At 38.4% G+C, this 22942-nt stretch overlaps 1 protein-coding gene across 1 annotated transcript in view; it reads left to right on the forward strand.

Moving 5' to 3' along the window:
* Positions 1 to 22942, forward strand: part of LOC126267092 (protein eyes shut) — a 275518-nt gene that overhangs the window by 168655 nt on the left and 83921 nt on the right. The window contains exons 14-15 of the mRNA XM_049971959.1: positions 3697 to 3873; positions 3961 to 4189. Coding sequence (XP_049827916.1) covers positions 3697 to 3873; positions 3961 to 4189 — 406 coding nt within the window. The remainder of the gene's footprint in view (positions 1 to 3696; positions 3874 to 3960; positions 4190 to 22942) is intronic.

The following is a 22942-nucleotide window of genomic DNA, read 5'->3' on the forward strand; positions in this document are numbered from 1 at the left end:
TTGAGGACTATATTATGAAAATGGAAGAGGATGTGGATGAAGATGAAATGGGAGATATGATACTGTGTGAAGAATTTGACATAGCACTGAAAGACCTACGCCAAAAAAAGGCCCCGGGAGTAGACAACATTCCATTAGAACTACTGATAGCCTTGGGAGAGCAGCCACACCTAAACTCTACATCTGGTGAGCAAGATGTATGAGACAGGTGAAATAGCCTCAGACTTCAAGAAGAATATAATAATTCCAATCCCAAAGAAAGCAGGTGTTGACAAATGTCAAAATTACTGAACTATCAGTTTAATAAGTCATGGCTGCAAAATACTAACGCAGATTCTTTACAGACAAATGGAAAAACTAGTAGAAACCGACCTCGGGGAAGATCAGTTTGGATTCTGTAGAAATGTTGGCACATGTGAGGCAGTACTGGCCCTATGACTTATCTTAGAAGCTAGATTAAGGAAAGGCAAACCTAGGTTTCTAGCATTTGTATACTTAGAGAAACCTTTTGGTAATGGTGACTGGAATATGCTCTTTCAAATTCTGAAGGTTGCAGGGGTAAAATACAGGGAGCGAAAGGCTGTTTACAATTTGTACAGAAACCAGATGGCAGTTATAAGAGTTGAGGGACATGAAAGGGAAGCAGTGGTTGGGAAGGGAGTGAAACAGGGTTGTAGCCTCTCCCCGATGTTATTCAATGTGTATATTGAGCAAGCAGTAAAGGAAACAAAAGAAAAATTCAGAGTAGGTATTACAATCCTTGGAGAAGAAATAAAAACTTTGAGGTTTGCTGATGACAGAGACAGCAAAGAACTTGGAAGAGCAGTTGAGTGGAATGGATAGTGTCTTGAAAGAACAGTATAAGATGAACATCAACAAAAGCAAAACGACGATAATGGAATGTAGTCTAATTAAGTCAGGTGATGCTAAGAGAATTAGATTAGGAAATGAGACACTTAAAGTAGTAAAGGAGTTTTGCTATTTGGGGAGCAAAATAACTGATGATGGTCGAAGTAGAGAGGATATAAAATGTAGACTGGCAATGGCAAGGAAAGCATATCTGAAGAAGAGAAATTTGTTGACATCAAGTCTAGATTTAAGTGTCAGGAAGTCGTTTCTGAAAGTATTTGTATGGAGCGTAGTCATGTATGGAAGTGAAATATGGATGATAAATAGTTTGTAGAGGAAGAGAATAGAAGCTTTTGAAACGTGGTGCTACAGAAGAATGCTGAAGATTAGATGGGTAGATCACATAACTTATGAGGAAGTATTGAATAGAATTTGGGAGAAGAGATATTTGTGGCACCACTTGACTAGAAGCAGATCGGTTGGTAGGACATGTTCTGAGGCATCAAGGGATCACCAATTTAGTTTTGGAGGGCAGCATGGAAGGTAAAAATCATAGAGGGAGACCAAGAGGTGAATACACTAAGCAGATTCAGAAGGATGTAGGCTGCAGTAGGTACTGGGAGATGAAGGAGCTTGCACAGGATAGAGTAGCATGCAGAGCTGCATCAAGCCAGTCTCAGGACTGAAGACCACAACAACAACAACAAGAAATATATTAACTTTTGGAGAACACAGTTAAATCAGAACTTTGTATGTCACTGCCATTATTTCTGATCACAAATTATTAATACATGCGTTTGCCTTTTCTTTTCTGATTTATTTAGTACTTTAACTACTTTTATAACTTCTAACAATCACCCTATTCCTCTAAGTGCCCTGGCCTCAACTCAGCTCTCAGTGTAATCCAAAGAGTCCCCAAAGACAAAGATGTCTTACTATCGTAACTTTACACTGGTCTTCCCAATGTAGTTGATCAACATGTGTTTCCAACAGTTTTTCAGTTGTTTTCTCGCTAACTCTTTACAGTTCATTATTGATATTCAGTGCTGCATTGTATTTCATAAATTGCATTATGAAAGGGGGGGCTGTCAGTTATGTGGGACATGCTAAATTCTACATTATATTTAAAGGAAAATTCAGTTGAGGAAAAGTTCCTTCCTCAAGTTGGAAAGATGGATAGACTGGGGAATGTTACAAAGAAAGCACAGGTCATTTAGATTCCATATGAGAGGGACCAGCCTGTCATCAAGATCTCTCACAAGCTTTACACTGTTGGGATGATGGAGAACCAATTAATAAAGTAAAGTAGATATTATCTTCTAAGATTTTTTGTGGTCTGGGTGTTGCTAATGAATACTCTTCACTTGAGTCTCCAGTTTATTGTGGAGACTGGCAGGAATTCATCACTTAGTCATGTTCAACATCCAGGTTATGAAGAATGAAGAGCATTGTGGCAATAGCTTATGTCAGTTTGCTAGTCATCAGATGAAACTTGCCCCATTGTGTGGGTTTGTATTTATAACAGCAGGGCTAGTCACCTGTGTTGATATTTTCCAGAAAATAAATGTCTGCATTTCGCATTTCAATCAAATCATGACAGTTTTCCACACATTGTTGATTTGATTTTGTTAAGACACGCCGTGCAAACTTTGCACAGACTTTTCTCTTCTTCAAAACTTTCTGGGGAGAGTCTTGAATGCTTGATTTAGGGTTGCTACTCCATTGTGATTTGATGCAAAAGCATTGGCACATTATGGTCAAAATCCACTAATTAACATTTCCTGCTCACAATTGATTGGTCCAACACATCTTTTTGTTTAATAATTGTTAGTTCAAGCTGACACTGTAGTTATGTGATGATATCACTTGTTTGGAAGTAATAATGCCAGTCTTGGAATTTTTTGGAAGAATTGTGTATGCTATGCTTTCTGTTTCTGTCTCTCTTAGACTTGATTTTCCTACCAAGTGAGATGCCACAGTGGTTACACTAGACTTACATTTGGGAAGATGGACATTGCCATTCAAAACCTCATCCAGCCATCTGTACTTAGATTTTCCTTTATTCTCCTAAATGTATAAAGGAAAATGTGAAGATAGTTCCTTTGAAATGTCATGGCTAATCTTCTTCCCCATCCTGCAGGCCAAGCTTGTGCTTCATTTATAATAACATTTATGTGAAACAGGCATTAAACAATAATTGTTCTTCTGCTCTTTTCTGTTTTTCCTGCTTTGTCTGATTCCTATATCCATGTTTTTATGCTTGTCATTCATTTTCTTTTTACAGCAATGCACTGATGTCTTGTCAGTTTGATTCATGTGTTTTTTATTTTCATGTTGGATGTCCCATTATTTTCTTAGCAAACTCAAAATCTTCATAAATTTCCTAATTTTTCATTGTCTATTTATGTCACTATCCCTTTCATTGTGATAGGTACATCTCAACTTTCCTTACACATTTTAAACTTTCTTTGAGTTATTTCCTTTTGTTAAACAGCATCTTTATTCTTTCCCTATCCCTGTAGGTTCTTTTATTTGATGAGCTCCATCAAACACAATGAATAAAATAAGTTTGCAGTTTGTCGCACTTCTTCATTGGTCAGATTTGTTAATATGAGTTAACACGCTGGATGAAGCTATTCAGCCAACTATATCAATGTGTTCATATTGTATCTTGTTATTTTTGTATATAGCATTGTAATCATACATATCTTATGTTCTTTTGTAATTACTTAACTGTAAAAATGTTAAGAAGCTTCAAAATTTACATTAAGAATAGTCACATCTTTCAACAGTCTTATGCTAGTTCTGTTGGTTTTACTGATCCAGCTGTTTATTAATAAATTTCAGGACCACGGAGAATCTTCACACCACGTCCTGTCACTCAGCGAGCGAAAAGACCACATTTTGTGAGTCTGGGTAGATCAGGAAAACATGCTTGGCTTCGTGTTGATAACCTGAAGAATGTTACCGGAACATCTCCTGGTCACATGACTCAGCTAAATACACATTCTCCATTATACATTGGTAGTGTTTCATTGTGAGGAAAAAAAGATTTGTGGATTAATACATTTCAGTTGTAGAAACTAATTTTTTTTCTCCTCACTTTTGCAGGTGGCCATGAATCAGCAAATTTTTCATTGCTACCTCATGATCTACCATTGCATAGTGGCTTCTCAGGTTGTCTTTTTGATGTGGAGTTGAGGACAGGCAGAATTTCAGTACCACTTCAGAAGACAAGGACTGCCACTGGTAGAAGTGTTGGTCAGTGTGGAACCACAGAATGTCATGAACATGCCTGTCAGAATGGAGGTGCATGCCTGCATCATGGTGCATCTTTTGTGTAAGTACAGTAGGTTAGTACAAGTACCTGTATGTAGACTGACTATCTTGTTCCCTTCATGCATCAGCTTATTTTTGTTTCTGTTTACACCCTTTGTTGATATTTTTGCTGTTACACCATTGGCTTTTAATATTTTTTCTGTACCTACCATTCTCATTTCATGTTAACTTTCATTTTCTGTCTTGTATTAATGTTATTAATCCATCCAGCAGCAATCAGTTTCCATTAACTAAATCTGAAACACATGACACAAATGGTGAAATGGAAATAGTTGCAGATTCATGGCAATGGCACAGCATAACACATATGTTGAAAGCCCCTGGCTGCTTCCATTCCTTTCTCATAACAGAGTCATCTTGTTGTTGTGATCAGCTCTCCATGCTGCTCTATCACATGCAAGGCTCTTCATGTGTGCGTAACTCCTGCAACATATGAGGTGCAATCCTAAAATCATGACATTGGGCTGCTTCATTAGGAAAGAAGGAGAGGGAAAGACAAAAGGATGTGGGTTTTAAGGGAGAGGGTAAGAGTCATTCCATCCCGGGAACGGAAAGACTTATCTTTGGGGGAAAAAAGGACAGGTGTACACTCGCGCGCGCACACACACACACATATCCATTCACAAATATAGAGACATAGGTAGACACATGTAACGGCAAAGAGGTTGGGCAGAGATGTCAGTCGAGGTGGAAGTACAGGGGCAAAGATGTTGTTGAATGACAAGTGATGTACAGGCGGCAGCAACTTGAAATTAGCGGAGGTTGAGGCCTGGTGGATAAGAGAGAATATATTGAAGGGAAAGTTCCCATCTCCGGAGTTCTGATAGGTTGGTGTCAGTGGGAAGTATCCAGATAACCCGGATGGTGTAACACTGTGCCAAGGTGTGCTGGCTGTGCACCAAGGCATGTTTATCCACAGGGTGATCCTCATTACCAACAAACACTGTCTCCTGTGTCTGTTCATGCGAATGGACAGTTTGTTGCTGGTCATTCCCACATAGAAAGCTTCACAGTGTAGACAGGTCAGTTGGAAAATCACATGGGTGCTTTCACATGTAGCTCTGCCTTTGATCGTGTACACCTACCGGGTTACAGGACTGGAGTAGGTGGTGGTCGGAGGGTGCATGGGACAGGTTTTACACCGGGGGCAGTTACAAGGGTAGGAGCCGGAGGGTAGGGAAGGTGGTTTGGGGATTTCATAGGGATGAGGCAAGAGATTACGAAGGTTAGGTGGACGATGGAAAGACACTCTTGGTGGAGTGGGGAGGACCATCCTTGTAACCGTTGATACGACTTCCTTATACACAAATATCCCACACGTCCAGGGCATTGCTGCAATGGAGCACTTCCTTTCACGTCGATCATCTGCCACCCTACCTAAAACCTCTTTCCTCATTACCTTAGCCAGCTTCATCCTAACTCACAACTTTATCACTGTTGAAGGCCAGACATACCAACAATTAAAGGGGACAGCCCTGGATACCAGGATGGCCCCCTCTTATGCCAACCTATTTATGGGTCACTTAGAGGAAGCCTTCTCGGTTACCCAGGCCTGCCAACCCAAAGTTTGGTACAGATTTATTGATGATATCTTCATGATCTGGACTCACAGTGAAGAAGAACTCCAGAATTTTCTCTCCAACCTTAACTCCTTTGGTTCCGTCAGATTCATCTGGTCCTACTCCACGCCCCATGCCACTTTCCTCGACGTTGACCTCCATCTGTCCAATGGCCAGCTTCACACATCCGTCCACATCAAATCCACCCAGAACCTCCCACAGAAGAACCCCAAAAGTGCCCCACTTGTGACAGGGTACTTTCCGGGACTGGATCAGACTCTGAATGTGGCTCTCCAGCAGGGATATGACTTTCTCAAATCCTTCCCAGAAATGAGATCCATCCTTCATGAAATCCTCCTCACTCCATCAGGAGTGTCTTTCCACCGTCCACCTAACCTTCGTAATCTCTTGGTTCATCCCTATGAAATCCCCAAACCACCTTCCCTACCCTCCAGCTCTTACCCTTGTAACCGCCCCCAGTGTGAAACCTGTCCCATGCACCCTCCGGCCACCACCTACTCCAGTCCTGTAACCTGGAAGATGTACACGATCAAAGGCAGAGCCACGTGTGAAAACACCCACAAGATTTACGAACTGACCTGCCTGCACTGTGAAGCCTTCTATGTGGGAATGACCAGTCACAAACTGTCCATTCACATGAATGAACACAGGCTGACAGTGTTTGTTGGTAATGAGGATCACCCTGTGGCTAAACATGCCTTGGTGCACGGCCAGCACATCTTGGCACAGTGTTACACCACGCGGGTTATCTGGATACTTCCCACTGACACCAACCTATCAGAACTCCGGAGATGGGAACTTGCTCTTCAACATATTCTCTCTTCCTGTTACCCACCAGGCCTCAACCTAATTTCAAGTTCCTGCCGCCTGTACATCACTTGTCATTCAACAACATCTTTGCCCCTGTACGTCCGCCTCGACTGACATCTCTGCCCAACCTCTTTGCCTTTACATATGTCTACCTGTGTCTGTATATTTGTGGATGGATATATGTGTGTGTGTGCGAGTGTATACCTGTCCTTTTTCCCCCTAAGGTAAGTCTTTCCGCTCCCGGGATTGGAATGACTCCGTACCCTCTCCCTTAAAACCCACATCCTTTCGTCTTTCTCTCTCTTTTTTTCCTCATGAAGCAACCTTGGGCTGTGAAAGCTAGAAATTTGTGTGTGTGTTTGTGTGTTTTTTATTGTGTCTATCTACCAGCACTTTCTCGTTTGGTAAGTCACAGCATCTTTGTTGTAACTTACCAAATGAGAAAGCATTGGTATGTTGATAGAGACAATAAAAAACACACAAACACACACACACAAATTTCAAGCTTATGCAACCCAAGGTGCTTCATCAGGAAAGAGGGAAGGAGAGGGAAAGACGAAAGTATGTGGGTTTTAAGGGAGAGGGTAAGGAGTCATTCCAATCCCGGGAGCTCCCCAGCTCTTTAACTGGCCTCAGTACTTTCAGGCCATTTGAGTTGGAGGAGGGGAGGTGGCTGCACACACAGCTTTGCAGTGCACCCTATATCATTCTGCTGTGAGTATTGATAGTGTCAGGATAGCTGATATAATGCAACCCAATTTTGAGATCACATCATGGTGGATACAACACTGGGTGATCATTTTCTACACAAAATTCAGTGAAAGAAAGCTGCAGAAACTCATGAACTGCTTAAATGAGACTACTGGGAGTTTGCTCTTTCACCAGAGTGCCAAATGGCACACCCTGGCTTTCTCAAAACCGAAGAAGGCAATGTGAGTAAATCCAAATTGAAGTCAGTGCTGACTGTCTTTTTCAATGGCTAGGGTATGGTTCACAAAGAGTTTGTACATCAAAGACATAGTGCTAATGCTGCTGACTGCATGGACATTTGGAAAGATTGTGGAAAAGGACAATACTTGGGGGGAAAGAAATTGCCGCTATCTGTCTGCTGCATCATGACATTGCAGCCAAACACATGACTTCCTGTGTCTGTGAGTTACTGGAGAAGCATTACATGTCAGTGCTGCTGCAGCCACTCTATAGTTCTGACCTCACTCTAGCTGACTTCTTTTTGTTCTTCAAGATCAGTAACCTACTCAAAGAACACTGTTTTGATAGCATTGAAGTTATCTAAGTGGAAGTGACAACAGCTTTAAAGAAGATTCACATCATGGGAGAGTTGGTGAAAAGTTTTGTAGAGGAAGCTTCTGGACTGATTTGAATCAAACTTGGCACACAGAACACTTAGTGTCAGGCAACATTCACTGTGTGGGTGAGAACTACCTACCTATCATAGTTCAGGAGACATAATGTCATAAACATTGAAATGCATGAAAAACTCTCACATCATAAATGTCTGACATTTAAAGTTGGTACCTCTGTGCTGCTAACTCTTTTGCAATAAATTTTGCTGACAGCATCCACATATGCCACTAAATGCCCCTACAAAATTATATCACAATACCACACATAGTGCAGGAGATATGACATCATTAACACTGAGATGTATGAAAAATTGCCACATTGTGCGTTACATATAAATTTATTACTTCTTTGCTGCTAACTCTGTTCACAACATGTTTCAGAGACCGTATCCAAATATGCTGCTGAATGTGCCTACAAAATTATATCAAAATCAAAAGATGCGAAATGCGTAAAAAAATGGGGCATCCTTCATGAAGTTCTAATACATTTATTATTTATTTATTTATTTATCTGTGGATCATTGGATCATACAAAGATATCGGACATGTCATTTACATATACATAGAGAAATACAGTGATCCATACCAATTAATGTATATTGCATTTATAATCTGATTTGTACATATATCTGCTACTTACAAACAGTCAAATCTATATGTGTTCTATGCATGGTATTTTCGCAAAAATGTCATTAAAAGTATGTTATAAAAGGGGCCAGTGATAATATAGTTAATTCTTCTGTAATTCCTTGGTTTTCACTTAGCACTGCCAGAAAAACAGTGAGAAAGTAGAGAACAGCAGCATTGGCAATTTGACATGAAATATTACTCCACACATCTTACATACTGAAGTGATTCGCTATATAGTTTTAAATTAGTTACAGTTTCCTTCTGCAATATATACTGACTTATTATTTAAATTTTTACTTCAAGATATTTTTTAACACTGTAAGGGCAAATTTTGATCAGATGACTTTTAATTTTCTTTTAAAAAGAGACATAACTTCTATCATCTTTATACATTGTGGTCAGGGGCGCCAACTAATAAAAAATATTGGGGGCCCCATATAAGGAGTCTTGTGCCAGGAAATTTTCTAAATTTGAGATGAAAAATAGCAAGTTTTAAAGCTTTTTAATCATTTTAGTCATATGATCAACATTAGAACCCAGAAAACTGGACTCCTGATAACTCAACAAGACTGACACATTTTTTTGGCTTTGAAAAAAGAAACAAAATATAAACATGCATGGTATTTTCTTGAAAAGCTAATTTAATTTACAGTAATAATCATGCTTGTAGACTATTAAAGAGCAGTGAATATATAGCTCTGAAAAAACTGAAATTATGTTCAAATAAATCCTGAACTATCATTATAAGTATAAAATATAAAATATTTCTGTCACACAGTAATAGCACTTTGATTAATAAGTTGTTGTTGTTGAGGTCTTCAGTCCTGAGACTGGTTTGATGCAGCTCTCCATGCTACTCTATCCTGTGCAAGCTTCTTCATCTTCCAGTACTTACTGCAACCTACATCCTTCTGAATCTGCTTAGTGTATTCATCTCTTGGTCTGATTTTTACCCTCTACGCTGCCCTCCAATGCTAAATTTGTAATACCTTGATGCCTCAGAACATGTCCTACCAACCGGTCCCTTCTTCTTGTCAAATTGTGCCACAAACTCCTCTTCTCCCCAATTCTATTCAATACCCCCTCATTAGTTATCTGATCTACCCATCTAATCTTCAGCATTCTTCTGTAGCACCACATTTCGAAAGCTTCTATTCTCTTCTTGTCCAAACTATTTAACGTCCATGTTTCACTTCCATATATGGCTACACTCCATACAAATACTTTCAGAAACGATTTCCTGACACTTAAATCTATACTCGATGCTAACAAATGTCTCTTCTTCAGAAACACTTTCCTTGTCATTGCCAGTCTACATTTTATATCCTCTCTACTTCAACCATCATCAGTTATTTTGCTTCCCAAATAGCAAACCTCCTTTACTATTTTAAGTGTCTCATTTCCTAATCTAATTCCCTCAGCATCACCTGACTTAATTTGACTACATTCCATTATCCTCGTTTTGCTTTTGTTGATGTTCATCTTATACCCTCCCTTCAAGACACTGTCCATTACGTTCCACTGCTCTTCCAAGTCCTTTGCTGTCTCTGACAGAATTACAATGTCATCGGCGAACCTCAAAGTTTTTATTTCTTCTCCATGGATTTTAATACCTACTCCAAATTTTTCTTTTGTTTCCTTTACTGCTTGCTCAATATACATATTGAATATCATCGGGGAGAGGCTACAACCCTGTCTCACTCCCTTCGCAACCGCTGCTTTCCTTTCATGTCCCTCGACTCATATAACTGCCATCTGGTTTCTGTACAAATTGTAAATAGCCTTTCGCTCCCTGTATTTTACCCCTGCCACCTTTAGAATTTGAAAGAGAGTATTCCAGTCAACATTCTCAAAAGCTTTCTCTAAGTCTACAAATGCTAGAAACATAGGTTTGCCTTTCCTTAATCTTCCTTCTAAGATAAGTCGTAAGGTCAGCATTGCCTCACGTGTTCCAACGTTTCTACGGAATCCAAACTGATCTTCCCCAAGGTCGGTTTCTACCAGTTTTTCCATTCTTCTGTATAGAATTCACATTAGTATTTTGCAGCTGTGATGTATTAAACAGATAGTTCGGTAATTTTCACATTTGTCAACACCTGCTTTCTTTGGGATTGGAGTTATTATATTCTTCTTGAAGTCTGAGGGTATTTTGCCAGTCTCATAGATTTTGCTCACAAAATGGTAAAGTTTTGTCAGGACTGGCTCTCCTAAGGCTGTCAGTAGTTCTAATGGAATGTTGTCTACTCTTGGAGCCTTGTTTCAACTCAGATCTTTCACTGCTCTCTCAAACGCTTCACGCAGTATCATATCTTCCATTTCATCTTCACCTACATCCTCTTCAATTTCCATAATACTTTCCTCAAGTACATCACCCTTGTATAGATCCTCTATATACTCCTTCCACCTCTCTGCTTTCTCTTATTTGCATAAAACTGGGATTCCATCTGAGTTCTTGATATTCATGCAAGTGGTTCTCTTTTCTCCAAAGGTCTCTTTAATTTTCCTGTAGGCAATATCTATCTCACCCCTAGTGAGATAAGCCTTAATAAGTGAAACAGCTGAATTAAGCTTACTTTGAATAAGGCTCAGGGTTCATTCAATAAAAACAGTATCTCAAAAGTAATGCTTTAATACAGTTAATGAAGTTAATATAGTATGTCTAATACTTTCAGTCAAAAATTATGTAAATAGTGGGTTTTAACTGGGTTTTAACTGGGTCCTACACCCTAAAAGTATTTAAGTATTTGAAAATAACTAATACAGTACTATAGTAATATAGTACTAAACTAGTACTAATATTTTGAAACTGAAAATTTATCATTTTGTATGTATTTAATTCTCTATTTTATAAAGATTTTTAATATTGCTACAAAAGCCATTATTAGGGCTGGAGTGTCTTTAGAAAGGTGCAAATGTCAACAGTCTGACTGAATTGCTGAATATGAAGTCGTTGATGACTGGTCGGATATCCAATTCATCCAAAACATCTCGGTGGGCAAGAAGAATTGCTTCTGTTCCATTGTTGATCGGAGATATGACTTCAGACATCTAACGGTGCTAAATGACTGTTCTGCTCTTGCTGTCATGATTGGAGCTATTTGGAGAAGCTTAATGCACTTCACCACTTCACATAACATTTCTGCAACTGCAGGCTCTTGTGTAATGTACTTTCTTACATCACGTATGTTTTTTAAGACCAGTTATTTTTTATTAGCAATATCGGCTAACATATTCAAGTGTAAGCACACTCTCTCAATGTCTAGGTCATGTTTTAAAAACTCATCTGATTGTTCCAAATTTGTTTCACCTCTGTTTACTAAAAGCATGCACTATTGCTCAACTGTGATGACGTGTGTAGTAATGCAAGATTGCACCATTTCACAAACTTCAATGTAAATAGCTTTGTAGTATTCCTTTATGGTTTTGAAAGTGTGCGGTGGGCTGGCTTCATTGTTTCCATACTTCTTTGGTATACTTCGATTCTGAGAAAATGTAGGATCATCAACTTGTAATGGTTTTTCTTTTGAACACAATTGCCAAAGGTGTTCAAAACCATCACACCGTTCATTCAATATACAACTCAAGCCCTCATATATTTTTTTCCAGATCAGCAACACTTAGATGAGGGCATTGAATTTTTTCATTGACATCCTCTACTGGGTTCATTGCATGGCAATAAAGATGTAAAAAGAAATAAGTCTTAAACTGTAACATTGACTCAAGGTAGCCTGCACATTTGTAACCTGCCTCTGTTTTGTCCTCTGTAGAAAATGTTTCAAAAAACTCTAGAAGTTCTTCAAAGTTTTTCAACATTATCAAGATACTAGAATCTCGCATAGTCCATCAAGTCGGGCAAAGGGGTCTTAGACCAGCTTGGTCATTGGCGCTCTCACAGTGTATGCTTCTGCAAAGTCCCATCCTTCTGATGGATTGCCTTACGGTGTTTTGTCTGCAACTGCCAAGTCTTAACTGTGAGCAGTGCAGTGCACATAACATGCTTTTGGTTGTATATACAAAAGTAACTCTTTTAGTTCTTTGAACTTACCTCTCATATTTGAGGCACCACATAGCCCTGTCCTCTTAAGTTATCCATTGATAAATCAATATGAGCAAAAACGTCTTTTAAAACACTAAATAGAGTTCATGATTCATTGTTGTAGGTCTCATATAAGCCATTAAAGTCTTCGTTGATGATTAAGGAATCATCGACAGTACGAATAGAAAAGACACTTGTTCTTGGATGGAAGGATCACTTGTTTTGTCAACCATGACAGAAAAATGTTCAGTCTTCTTGATTGAAGCCAATACCTTTTTCAACACAAGACTTTTCTAGTAGATCAATGATCTTGTTTTGAATATTGTGGGACGTCCACTTATACCCCGAATGTCCTAACTCATTAAACTCAGATTTGTCATTCTTTCAAAATTCCAACAATTGAAAAAAAATTGAGTTTACATCTTTGTGCCTTCTAATTGCTAGTCCTTGTTGGCATAGAAATTACATGGTAGTAAAAATTGTCTCCAGAGCTTATCAGCCTTTCTTCATATCAGACTCTAACTGTTTACACAATTGGGAGGTCATACTTCGGTTAGTGATAGAATTTAGTTTCAGAACACCTTCTTTATGTGTAAATGTATTTTCATGAAGACAGAATTTTTCCAAATCCTTTTTCCAGTTATAGGACCCTACGAAAGTAAATGCATCTTCTGTTTTTGAAGAAAATTACAATAGATTTTTAGCATTTGCCTCTTTGCAGGTTTAGCAAAAAACTTTTTCAGTAGCTTCGTATCCTAGCCATGTATATTTGATCAACCAAGACTTTTGAAATCATCTCCCCTTACTGGATTGTCCAGGTTTCAGCTGTGAACGGTTCTTGCCGTAAGACGACGAAGCAAATGATGACACAATAATTGTTGGAGGTTGAATTGCAGTATCATCAACTTTCAAGTGCACCGTTTTGGTAACAAATTTATCCATTGCAAACCTAATTCACAATACACTAAGAGACTAAAGTAAATGAATAAAATATAGTCATATAGATTAGTAACTATACACTTAAGTCGGAACACTACACACGTCTGCAGCATGCACTGAATGAAACTATCCTCATTGAATGACTGCAACAGCAGGGTGGCCTTTATATAGCCATGGCATTGTAATGTCTCGAAGTGTCAAGGCGATGCAAGGTGGAGGGTTCCTGGTGTTTCTGCTCCAGTCCTTTTGATTTTGCTGCACCCGCAGCCCTGGCCCGCCGGCACCACACTTTATCCAAACGTTTGCGCACCAAAACAAATTCTACGTGTGCCCTCAGCACCATAGCACTGTCATTATTCACACCACTTGTTTTCAGTTAACTTGATTACTACTGTAATAATTATGTGTTTAAACTCATTACTGAATGTATTTTAAAAGGCAACTATTGTCAATCAAGGAAACTAAAAAATTCCAACATAATTTTGTGATTTTACAAAGTATGGACCTTGCCGTTTGTGGGGAGGCTTGCGTGTCTCAGCGTTACAGATGGCCGTACCGTAGGTGCATCCACAACGGAGGGGTATCTGTTGAGAGGCCAGACAAACGTGTGGTTCCAGAAAAGGGGCAGCAACCTTTTCATTAGTTGCAAGGGCAACAGTCTGGATGATTGACTGATCTGGCCTTGTAACAATAAACAAAACGGCCTTGCTGTGCTGGTACTGTGAACGGCTGAAAGCAAGGGGAAACTACGGCTGTAATTTTTCCCAAGGGCATGCAGCTTTACTGTATGATTAAATGATGATGGCGTCCTCTTGGGTAAAATATTCCAGAGGTAAAATAGTCCCCCATTCGGATCTCCGGGCAGGGACTACTCAAGAGGATGTTGTTATCAGGAGAAAGAAAACTGGCGTTCTACAGATCGGAGCATGGAATGTCAGATCCCTTAATCGGGCATGTAGGTTAGAAAATTTAAAAAGGGAAATGGATAGGTTAAAGTTAGATATAGAGTAGACAACATTCCATTGGAACTACTGACGGCGTTGGGAGAGCCAGTCCTGACAAAACTCTACCATCTGGTGAGCAAGATGTATGAGACAGGCAAAATACCCTCAGACTTCAAGAAGAATAAAATAATTCCAATCCCAAAGAAAGCAGGTGTTGACAGATGTGAAAATTACCGAACTATCAGTTTAATAACTCACAGCTGCAAAATACTAACGCGCATTCTTCACAGACGATTGGAAAAACTATTAGAAGGCAACCTCGGGGAAGATCAGTTTGGATTCCGTAGAAATGTTGGAATACATGAGGCAATACTGACCCTACGACTTATCTTAGAAGTTAGATTAAGGAAGGGAAAACCTACATTTCTAGCATTTGTAGACTTAGAGAAAGCTTTTGACAATATTGACTGGAATACTCTCTTTCAAATTCTGAAGGTGGCAGGGGTAAAATACAGGGAGAGAAAGGCTATTTACAATTTGTACAGAAACCAGATGGCAGTTATAAGAGTCGAGGGGCATGAAAGGGAAGCAGTGGTTGGGAAGGGAGTGAGACAGGGCTGTAGTCTATGCCCGATGTTATTCAATCTGTATATTGAGCAAGCAGTGAAGGAAACAAAAGAAAAATTCGGAGTAAGTATTAAAATCCTTGGAGAAGAAATAAAAACTTTGAGGTTCGCCGATGACATTGTAATTCTGTCAGAGACAGCAAAGGACTTAGAAGAGGAGTTGAATGGAATGGACAGTGTCTTGAAAGGAGGATATAAGATGAACATCAACAAAAGCAAACCGAGGATAATGGAATGTAGTCAAATTAAGTCGGGTGATGCTGACGGAATTAGATTAGGAAATGATATTTTTAAAGTAGTAAAAGAGTTTTGCTATTTGGGGAGCAAAATAACTGATGATGGTTGAAGTAGAGAGGATATAAAATGGAGATGGGCAATGGCAAGGAAACCGTTTCTGAAGAAGAGAAATTTGTTAACATCAAGTATAGATTTACGTGTCAGGAAGTCGTTTCTGAAAGTATTTGTATGGAGCGTAGCCATGTATGGAAGTGAAACATGGACAATAAATAGTTTCTACAAGAAGAGAATAGAAGCTTTTGAAATGTGGTGCTACAGAAGAATGCTGAAGATTAGATGGGTAGATCACATAACTAATGAGGAAGTATTGAATAGGATTGGGGAGAAGAGAAGTTTGTGGCACAACTTGACTAGAAGAACAGATCGGTTGGTAGGACCCCCTCCCCAAACAAATTTTTGAGGGGACTCAGGCTCCCTCAGGCCCCATGGAGTTAGCACCTGTGATTGTGGCAAACAGTTGTACAGTATGCATGCAGAATTTACAGGTTCTTTGTCTGATAATTTTAGCATACGTCCTCCTATATGAAAGCGATTTTTTCTTCTCGTATTTTGGTCATGGTATTCACACACACACACACACACACACACACACACACACACACACACACACACTGATGCTACTGTTAAAATTTTTAGCTCCCTGAATTTATTTCTGCAGGATTGCATTTTTATTTTATTTTACACATCTAGTTCTGTAGGTCCAAAACTCCAAGGTCATGGGACGTGTCAGTACATTTAATTACAACATGAAAGTAATAAAGATAAAATAAAATGTTTATGAACCCCCAAAAAAATACAAGCCATAAGTTCATGTGAAAACAGTCAACAATATAGCTCAGAAATCAGCTTAATTTTTCAAGGAACTCCTTGACAGAATAGAAGGAATGACCCATGAGGAAACTCTTCAGTTTCAGTTTGAAAGTGTGTATTACTGCTAAGACCTTTGAATCCTTGTAGTAGCTTACTGAAAATTCGTGCAGCAGTATACTGCACACATTTCTGCACCGGAGGCAAGGAAGTGTGATCCAAATGCAGATTGGATTTCAGCTGGTATTAACTGAGTGAAAGCAGCTAATTCTTGGGATTAAGCTGATATTATTAACAAGAAATGACAGTAAAGAATGTATATATTTTGATAGGCCAATGTTTGAATACCAAGACTAATAAACAGGGGTCATCAAAAGGTTCGTGAACTTACACCACTTATTGCCCAAACTGCCTGTGTCCGAGCCTAAAATATCCTTTGAGAATGGGAAGAGTTACCCCAAAATATAATACCACATGTCATAAGCATATGAAAATAAACAAAGTGGACTACTTTTCATGTCAAACATTCACTTACTGCAGAACCGTTTGAGTAGTGAAAATAGCAGGATTAAGTCTTTGAACAAGATTTTGAACATGGGCTTTCTACAACAGTGTGCTATCTATCTAATCACCAAGAAATTTGAACTCTTCAGTTTCACTAGTCATATGCCCATTCTGTGAAATTAAAATCTCGTGTTTTGTTCAGTTGTATGCTAGAAACTGTAAAAACTGAGTCTTACTATGCTTTAGCAATAGTTTATTTTCTACAAGCCATCAACATGTCTTTTACTACAAAGCTAGTGGTCATTAGCAAACATAAATATTTCAGAATCGCCTGTAATACTAGAGGGCATATCATTTACATAAATAAGGAACAGGCGTGGCCCCAGCACTGATTCCACTGACCTTGCCCCACCCAGTCCCCACATCACGTTCATTCTCAACACTGTGGATAATGACCTTTTGCTTTCTATCATTAAAGTAAGAGGTGAACTAAGTGTGAGCTACTCCCCATATTCCATAATGGTCCAACTTCTGGAGCAATATTTTGTGACCAACACAGTCAAATGCCTTAGTTAAGAAGATGCCTAGCTTTCAAAACCTTTTGTTTAATTCATCCAGTACCTCACAGAAAAAAGAGAATATAGCATTTTCAGTTGTTAAACCACTGCTAAAACCGAACTGTACATTTGATTGCAAATTATGTGAAATAAAATGATTAATTATCCATACATACACAGCCTTTTCAAAAACTATAGCAAACACTGATGGCGTAGAAATAGGCTTAAAATTGTCTACTTTTTGCCTTCCCCCTTTTTATAAAGCAGATTTACTACTGAGTACTTTCATTGTTCAGGAAACTGGCCATTCTTAAAGGAAAAACTATAAATATGGCTAAGTACAGGGCTAAGATGTGCAGCACAGTATTTTAATATTCTGATAGGCACTCCATCATATCCAAGAGATGATACTTTTGTGATGCATCATACAGCTGTGTTTTGTATTCTTAACACCCTTTGTGTGGGCACATTTGCAGCATTTCACCAAACCAGGATGCCATATGAGAGGTGCAAATGGACTAGTGCTTAGTACCCACCAAATTAGGATGCCGTATGAGAGGTGCAAATGGACTAGTCCATAGTACATTGTTTATAGAATGTGTCTATTTAATGACTTTGACACTTTTCTCATCAGAAGTATGCTTGAACCTATTTTGCTACAAATGTTATTTATGTGGTTCTCCCATATCATATACCTATCCACCGTTACACCTACAAATTTATAGCTGTCTCTCTCCTTTAGTTCTAGATCTCCAAGCCTGGCTGTAATGTAGATCTCCAAGCCTGACTGTAATGTTGTCCAAAGTGTGCTTTTTGGTTGCATGAATCTGCATATATGTTGCTTTGGTTCCATTTACAAAGAGATTGTTTTCTCTGAAATTATTGTTTCCGCTTTTCATATTTAGCAAGTCATCTGTTGTAGAACTAGTAACAAGAAATTAAGTATCATCTGCATACATGACTACACTGTCAGATATTGTTTTGGTCATATCATTGACACACAGGATGAAAAGTAGTGTAACAAGGATGGATCCTTGAGGAACCCTGTATTTCACATATTCAAAATTCGAAAAGGCACTTGTAATATTATTTTTTACTTTTTGCTTTATTTCGACACACTGATTTATATTTTCCAAAAATGACTTAATGATGTCTACTGGTTTCTCCTTCATACCATAACAAAGAAACTTTTCTAGTAGGATGTCATGGCAGACACAATCAAAAGCATTAGATAGGTCAAATAACATACCACAGACTTTGTTTTGTTCATCAAGTGCTTTAGTTACGAATGTTACTGCTGTGTTGTCCGAACAAGACACCACCAGGGCAAAAGCAGCCCACGCACTAAGATGCAAGCTGGTGCCAGTGCCATAAAGAGAACCACAATCTGCACAGCTTCCACCAGCACCACGGGCTGCGCTGAGGTTGAAGATATCGACTTTGCCTCAGCCAATTGCCGGCCGCGTACCTTATTCCAATGACATGACGTATGGACAGAAGACTACTCAGAAGATAGAAGAGCAGCTATTGCCTACTTGGTTAAAGATCATCTTCCATTTGGTTACAGCTCATTGTCCAGGGCTGACCCAGACAGGGAATGTCATTTAGTGAAATCTTAGAAATGAACAGACAGTTGTTGTAAATCGCATTTGCTGTTTACTGTGAAGTTTTCATATGATTATTTGCATTTCGCTATTGAGAGCGTTTTATTCCTGTTACATTAAAAGCAGTGTTGCAGACTTCATTTTTCAACAAGTCACAAAGATAAATAAACCCTTTTACCTCTTTTGTATGATTTTGTTACTAATTAGTTGAAGTGTTTTAGAACCTTTGCTCTTCTTCCCTCTTACCTGACCCTGAAGCATAGCAGTGTGATAGTGGCAGGGAGACATTGTCTTAGCGGTTTACTGCACTGTAAGCTATTTCATGAACTCAGAAACTCAGCCTACCATAACAACAATGCCAAATCATCCTCCAGAGCAGTAGTGATGGGCCCTTTACACAACTGGCACCAAGGTTTTACAGAAGTTACGAAATCAGCTGTTGCTGTTTAGGTAGATATCCCCATTCTGAACCCATGTTTGTCATTGTTGTGAATGTTGCATGTTTGTATAAAATTTAATATTATTTTATTACAGTTTCTATTATTTTAGAGACTAGGGATGTAAATTGCCTGAATCTTTTTTTGCAGCCTCCTTTATACACAGGAATTACTTTATTCTTTCTAGGTACAATGGAAATATTTCTTTTTCTATGGATAAGTTTATCAGACAAGCTAATGACTATACTGCCCACAGCAATCAGCGTTTAATTAGTTTAGTGAATATATCATCTAGACCGCCCCACAGTTCCCTCCACTACCAAACCGATGTTTCCCTGATGCTTCAGTATGTGCCTTATCATCTAGTACCCTTTTTTTAAATGAAGTTGTATCATAAATTTCTTTTCTCTACAATTCGATTCACTACTGTGTTGTTAGTTATCTGATTTACGTATCTAATATTCAGTATTCTTTTGCAGCAGCATATTGCAAAAGTTTTTATTTTGTTTCTTCTGCAAACTGTTTATCATCCATGTTTCACTTCCATACAAGGCTAGACTCCAGACAAATATCTTCAGAAAAGCTGTCCTAACATTTAAATTTATGACTTCCTGCCAGATTAAACTGTTGGACGGACTGGGACTGGAACCCTTTGTCTTTTCCATAATATTGCTCTACCCACTGAGCTGTCAAAGTATGACTCATGGCCTGCTCATACCTGTTCAAACTTCCAAAGTTCACTGAAGTCATACTGTATATCTTGCAGGACTATCACTGCTGGAAGAAAAGATGTTGTGGAGACATGGCTTAGCTACAGCCTTGGGGACTCTTTGTAAGATGAATTTTCACTCTGCAGCAGAGTCTACACTGATCTGAAACTTTCTGGTTGATTAAAATTGTGTGCCAGACCAGTGCTCAGATCGACCTAGGTTTGAGTCCTGGTCTGGCAGACAATTTTAACCAGCCAGAAAGTTCTAAATCAGTCCAAACTCTCCTCAAGAGTTAAAATTCATTCTGGAATATATTTCTTAGAAATGCTTATTTTGCCCGTGACAGTCTGCATTTTATACCGTCTCTTCTACAGCCACTGTCATTTGTTTTGCTTTGTAAATAACACAACTTGTCCACTACTTTTAGAGTCTCATTTCCTAACATATCTCCGTCAACAGCACCTAATTTGATTCAGTTGCATTCCATTAGCCTTTTTTACTTTGTTGGTGTTCATGTTGTAACCAGTTTTCAGAACACTTTCCATTCTATTACTAAGCCATGCCGCGAGCTAAATTTGAGGCCTAAGAAGCCACCAATGTGCAAAAACATCTTATTTAAGCAGATTACCCTCTGTAAGATATATTTTAATGTGGTTATATGTGATCATATGTAAAAATCAACAAAATCACCTTATCTTTTGTATGATACTCATTGTACAGGTAACACAATGTTTACAAACATGGATGAGGGGTGTGATGGTAATGTGAACCATCTTAAGACATGTTAAAAAACCATCTTAGGTATGTTAAAAAAAGAGATTACCACAGCTGTCAGTGTGAAGGTGCAGACAGTAGCAACTCATTCTTAAATACCTTGTAGCCTGCTAGACATCACCTCTATTTTTCAGGTCCCCTCTTATACAAGATTTTGGTCTTCATCTATAGCACCTTTTACTGAGTTTACCTTTGATCTCTCTTCATCACGCAACATGTCAACCTTTATTGATTGAAAGAAAGATGATATTTATTTATTATTTATTTATTAATTTCATGTTCCGTTGATCCAGTTAGTGAGTCAATCACAAGGATATGGAACGTGTCAAATTGTACAGGTTTCAATTTAAACTTACAATAAATACAAGGGCAATTCAATGCCAAATTGTACATAGTCTAAGTAAGACATACTATAAATACAGTAATATATACAATGTCAGCTAAATAACATAACAACTATTTAACAGAAAAAAGTTTCAAATAAAGGTTACAAATAAGGGCACAAGGTTAAATCAGACATTAGGCCTACATGAGTAAATACAGGTACAGCCAATTTGTTGTTGCAAAAACTGTGATTATGCTCAAATGCTCAATAAAATCAATTGAACTAGTTCTAGACTCATTAAGTTTAGTAATGATGTACACTTTCTTTCAAATATTCATCCACAGTATAAAAAGATCTCTCTGTCAGGTAATCTTTGAGAACTTGTTTAAATTTTGGCACTTCTGTATGAACACATTTGATATGTAGTGGGAGAGCATTGAACAGCTTAATGCTGGAGTAGTAAACTCCTTTTTGTACCAGAGTGGCAAATCTTACTTCATTCTTGACGCAAGTTTAAGTAGGGAGTGTAGCTCATTCAGATCTTAGGAAAAGAGGGAGCCACCTGTTGTGAGACAAAAATCTATGAGTCTCAGACATAGTGATAATTCATACTCATTTTTCCATTCTATAATTTAATTTACAGCTTGCAAGTAGTTTGTCATGTTGTATCCACTCAAAAAACAAGCCAATTCTGTTGCTTTATTAAAATCCAATGGTTTTTCTGTATGGTTGAACATTACACAGAAGCTTTATGGTCATTCATTTCTTGACCATCTCTCTTCGTTAAACTACAGAATAATATTCTAGGACAACTTTCCCATGGTACAGAGTACTTTCAGAACACAAAAGATAGGTACCAGAATCATTACTGCACAGAGTAAAGATTCACACAGGCCTTTGTTTAAAATTTTATTCATACCACTATTACACTGTGAACATTCATGTTTTCATGGCGTATTGGCTGAGACATTAGACCTTGGGCATGCATCCACTGAAACTCTGTTTCTTCATCTGATCATCTGACATTTTAGCTACATACCTACTGATCATCTTGTGAGTGAGGTGCCAGACTGAAGTTATAGCTCTTGTATCCATCCTTTTAAACACAAGGTCCATGCCACAGCACATCTACGTTCCATCTCCATCTATATTCAGCAAACCACTGTGAATTGTGTAGAGTACCTTCAATTGTATCAGTTATTGGTGCTGCTTCTCATTCCATTAATATACAGAGTGCTGGAAGAATGATTGCTTAAGTACTTCTACATATTCTGTAATTAATCTAATATTGTCTTTTCAAACACTGGAGGAGTGATACACAGGGCACAAAGGAATTATGGACATTGGCTGTAGGTGGGAATTGATTGAAATCAATGGGGAATGAAAATTTGTGCTAGACTGGGATTCAAACCCAGATCTCCTACTTGTCTGAAAGAACAGATACCACATATATACAGTATATATGATACATTGGTGTTGTAGTACATTCTTATATTCCTCACTTAAAGTTTCGTTTGAAACTTTGTAAATAAACTGTCATGGGTTAGTTTACATCTGTCTTTAACCATTAGAAAGTTCCATGTTTTCAGCGTCTTCACATTGCATTCCAACTTTTGTTCCATTGGTATTGCTGTCATAGGATACTAGGTTTCTTCTATTTTGTGAAGTGCACAATTTTACATTTATGAATGTTAGATTTTTCCAGACAGTGCTATGTTGTAGAGAACTGTATCATCTGCAAAAGTGGAAGATTACTGTTAATATTTGCCTGTCCTTTCTTTAATGTATAACATGAGCAGCAACATTTCCA

This window comes from Schistocerca gregaria, chromosome 4 (genome assembly GCF_023897955.1).
Source record: "Schistocerca gregaria isolate iqSchGreg1 chromosome 4, iqSchGreg1.2, whole genome shotgun sequence".
Classification (NCBI taxonomy): domain Eukaryota; kingdom Metazoa; phylum Arthropoda; class Insecta; order Orthoptera; family Acrididae; genus Schistocerca; species Schistocerca gregaria.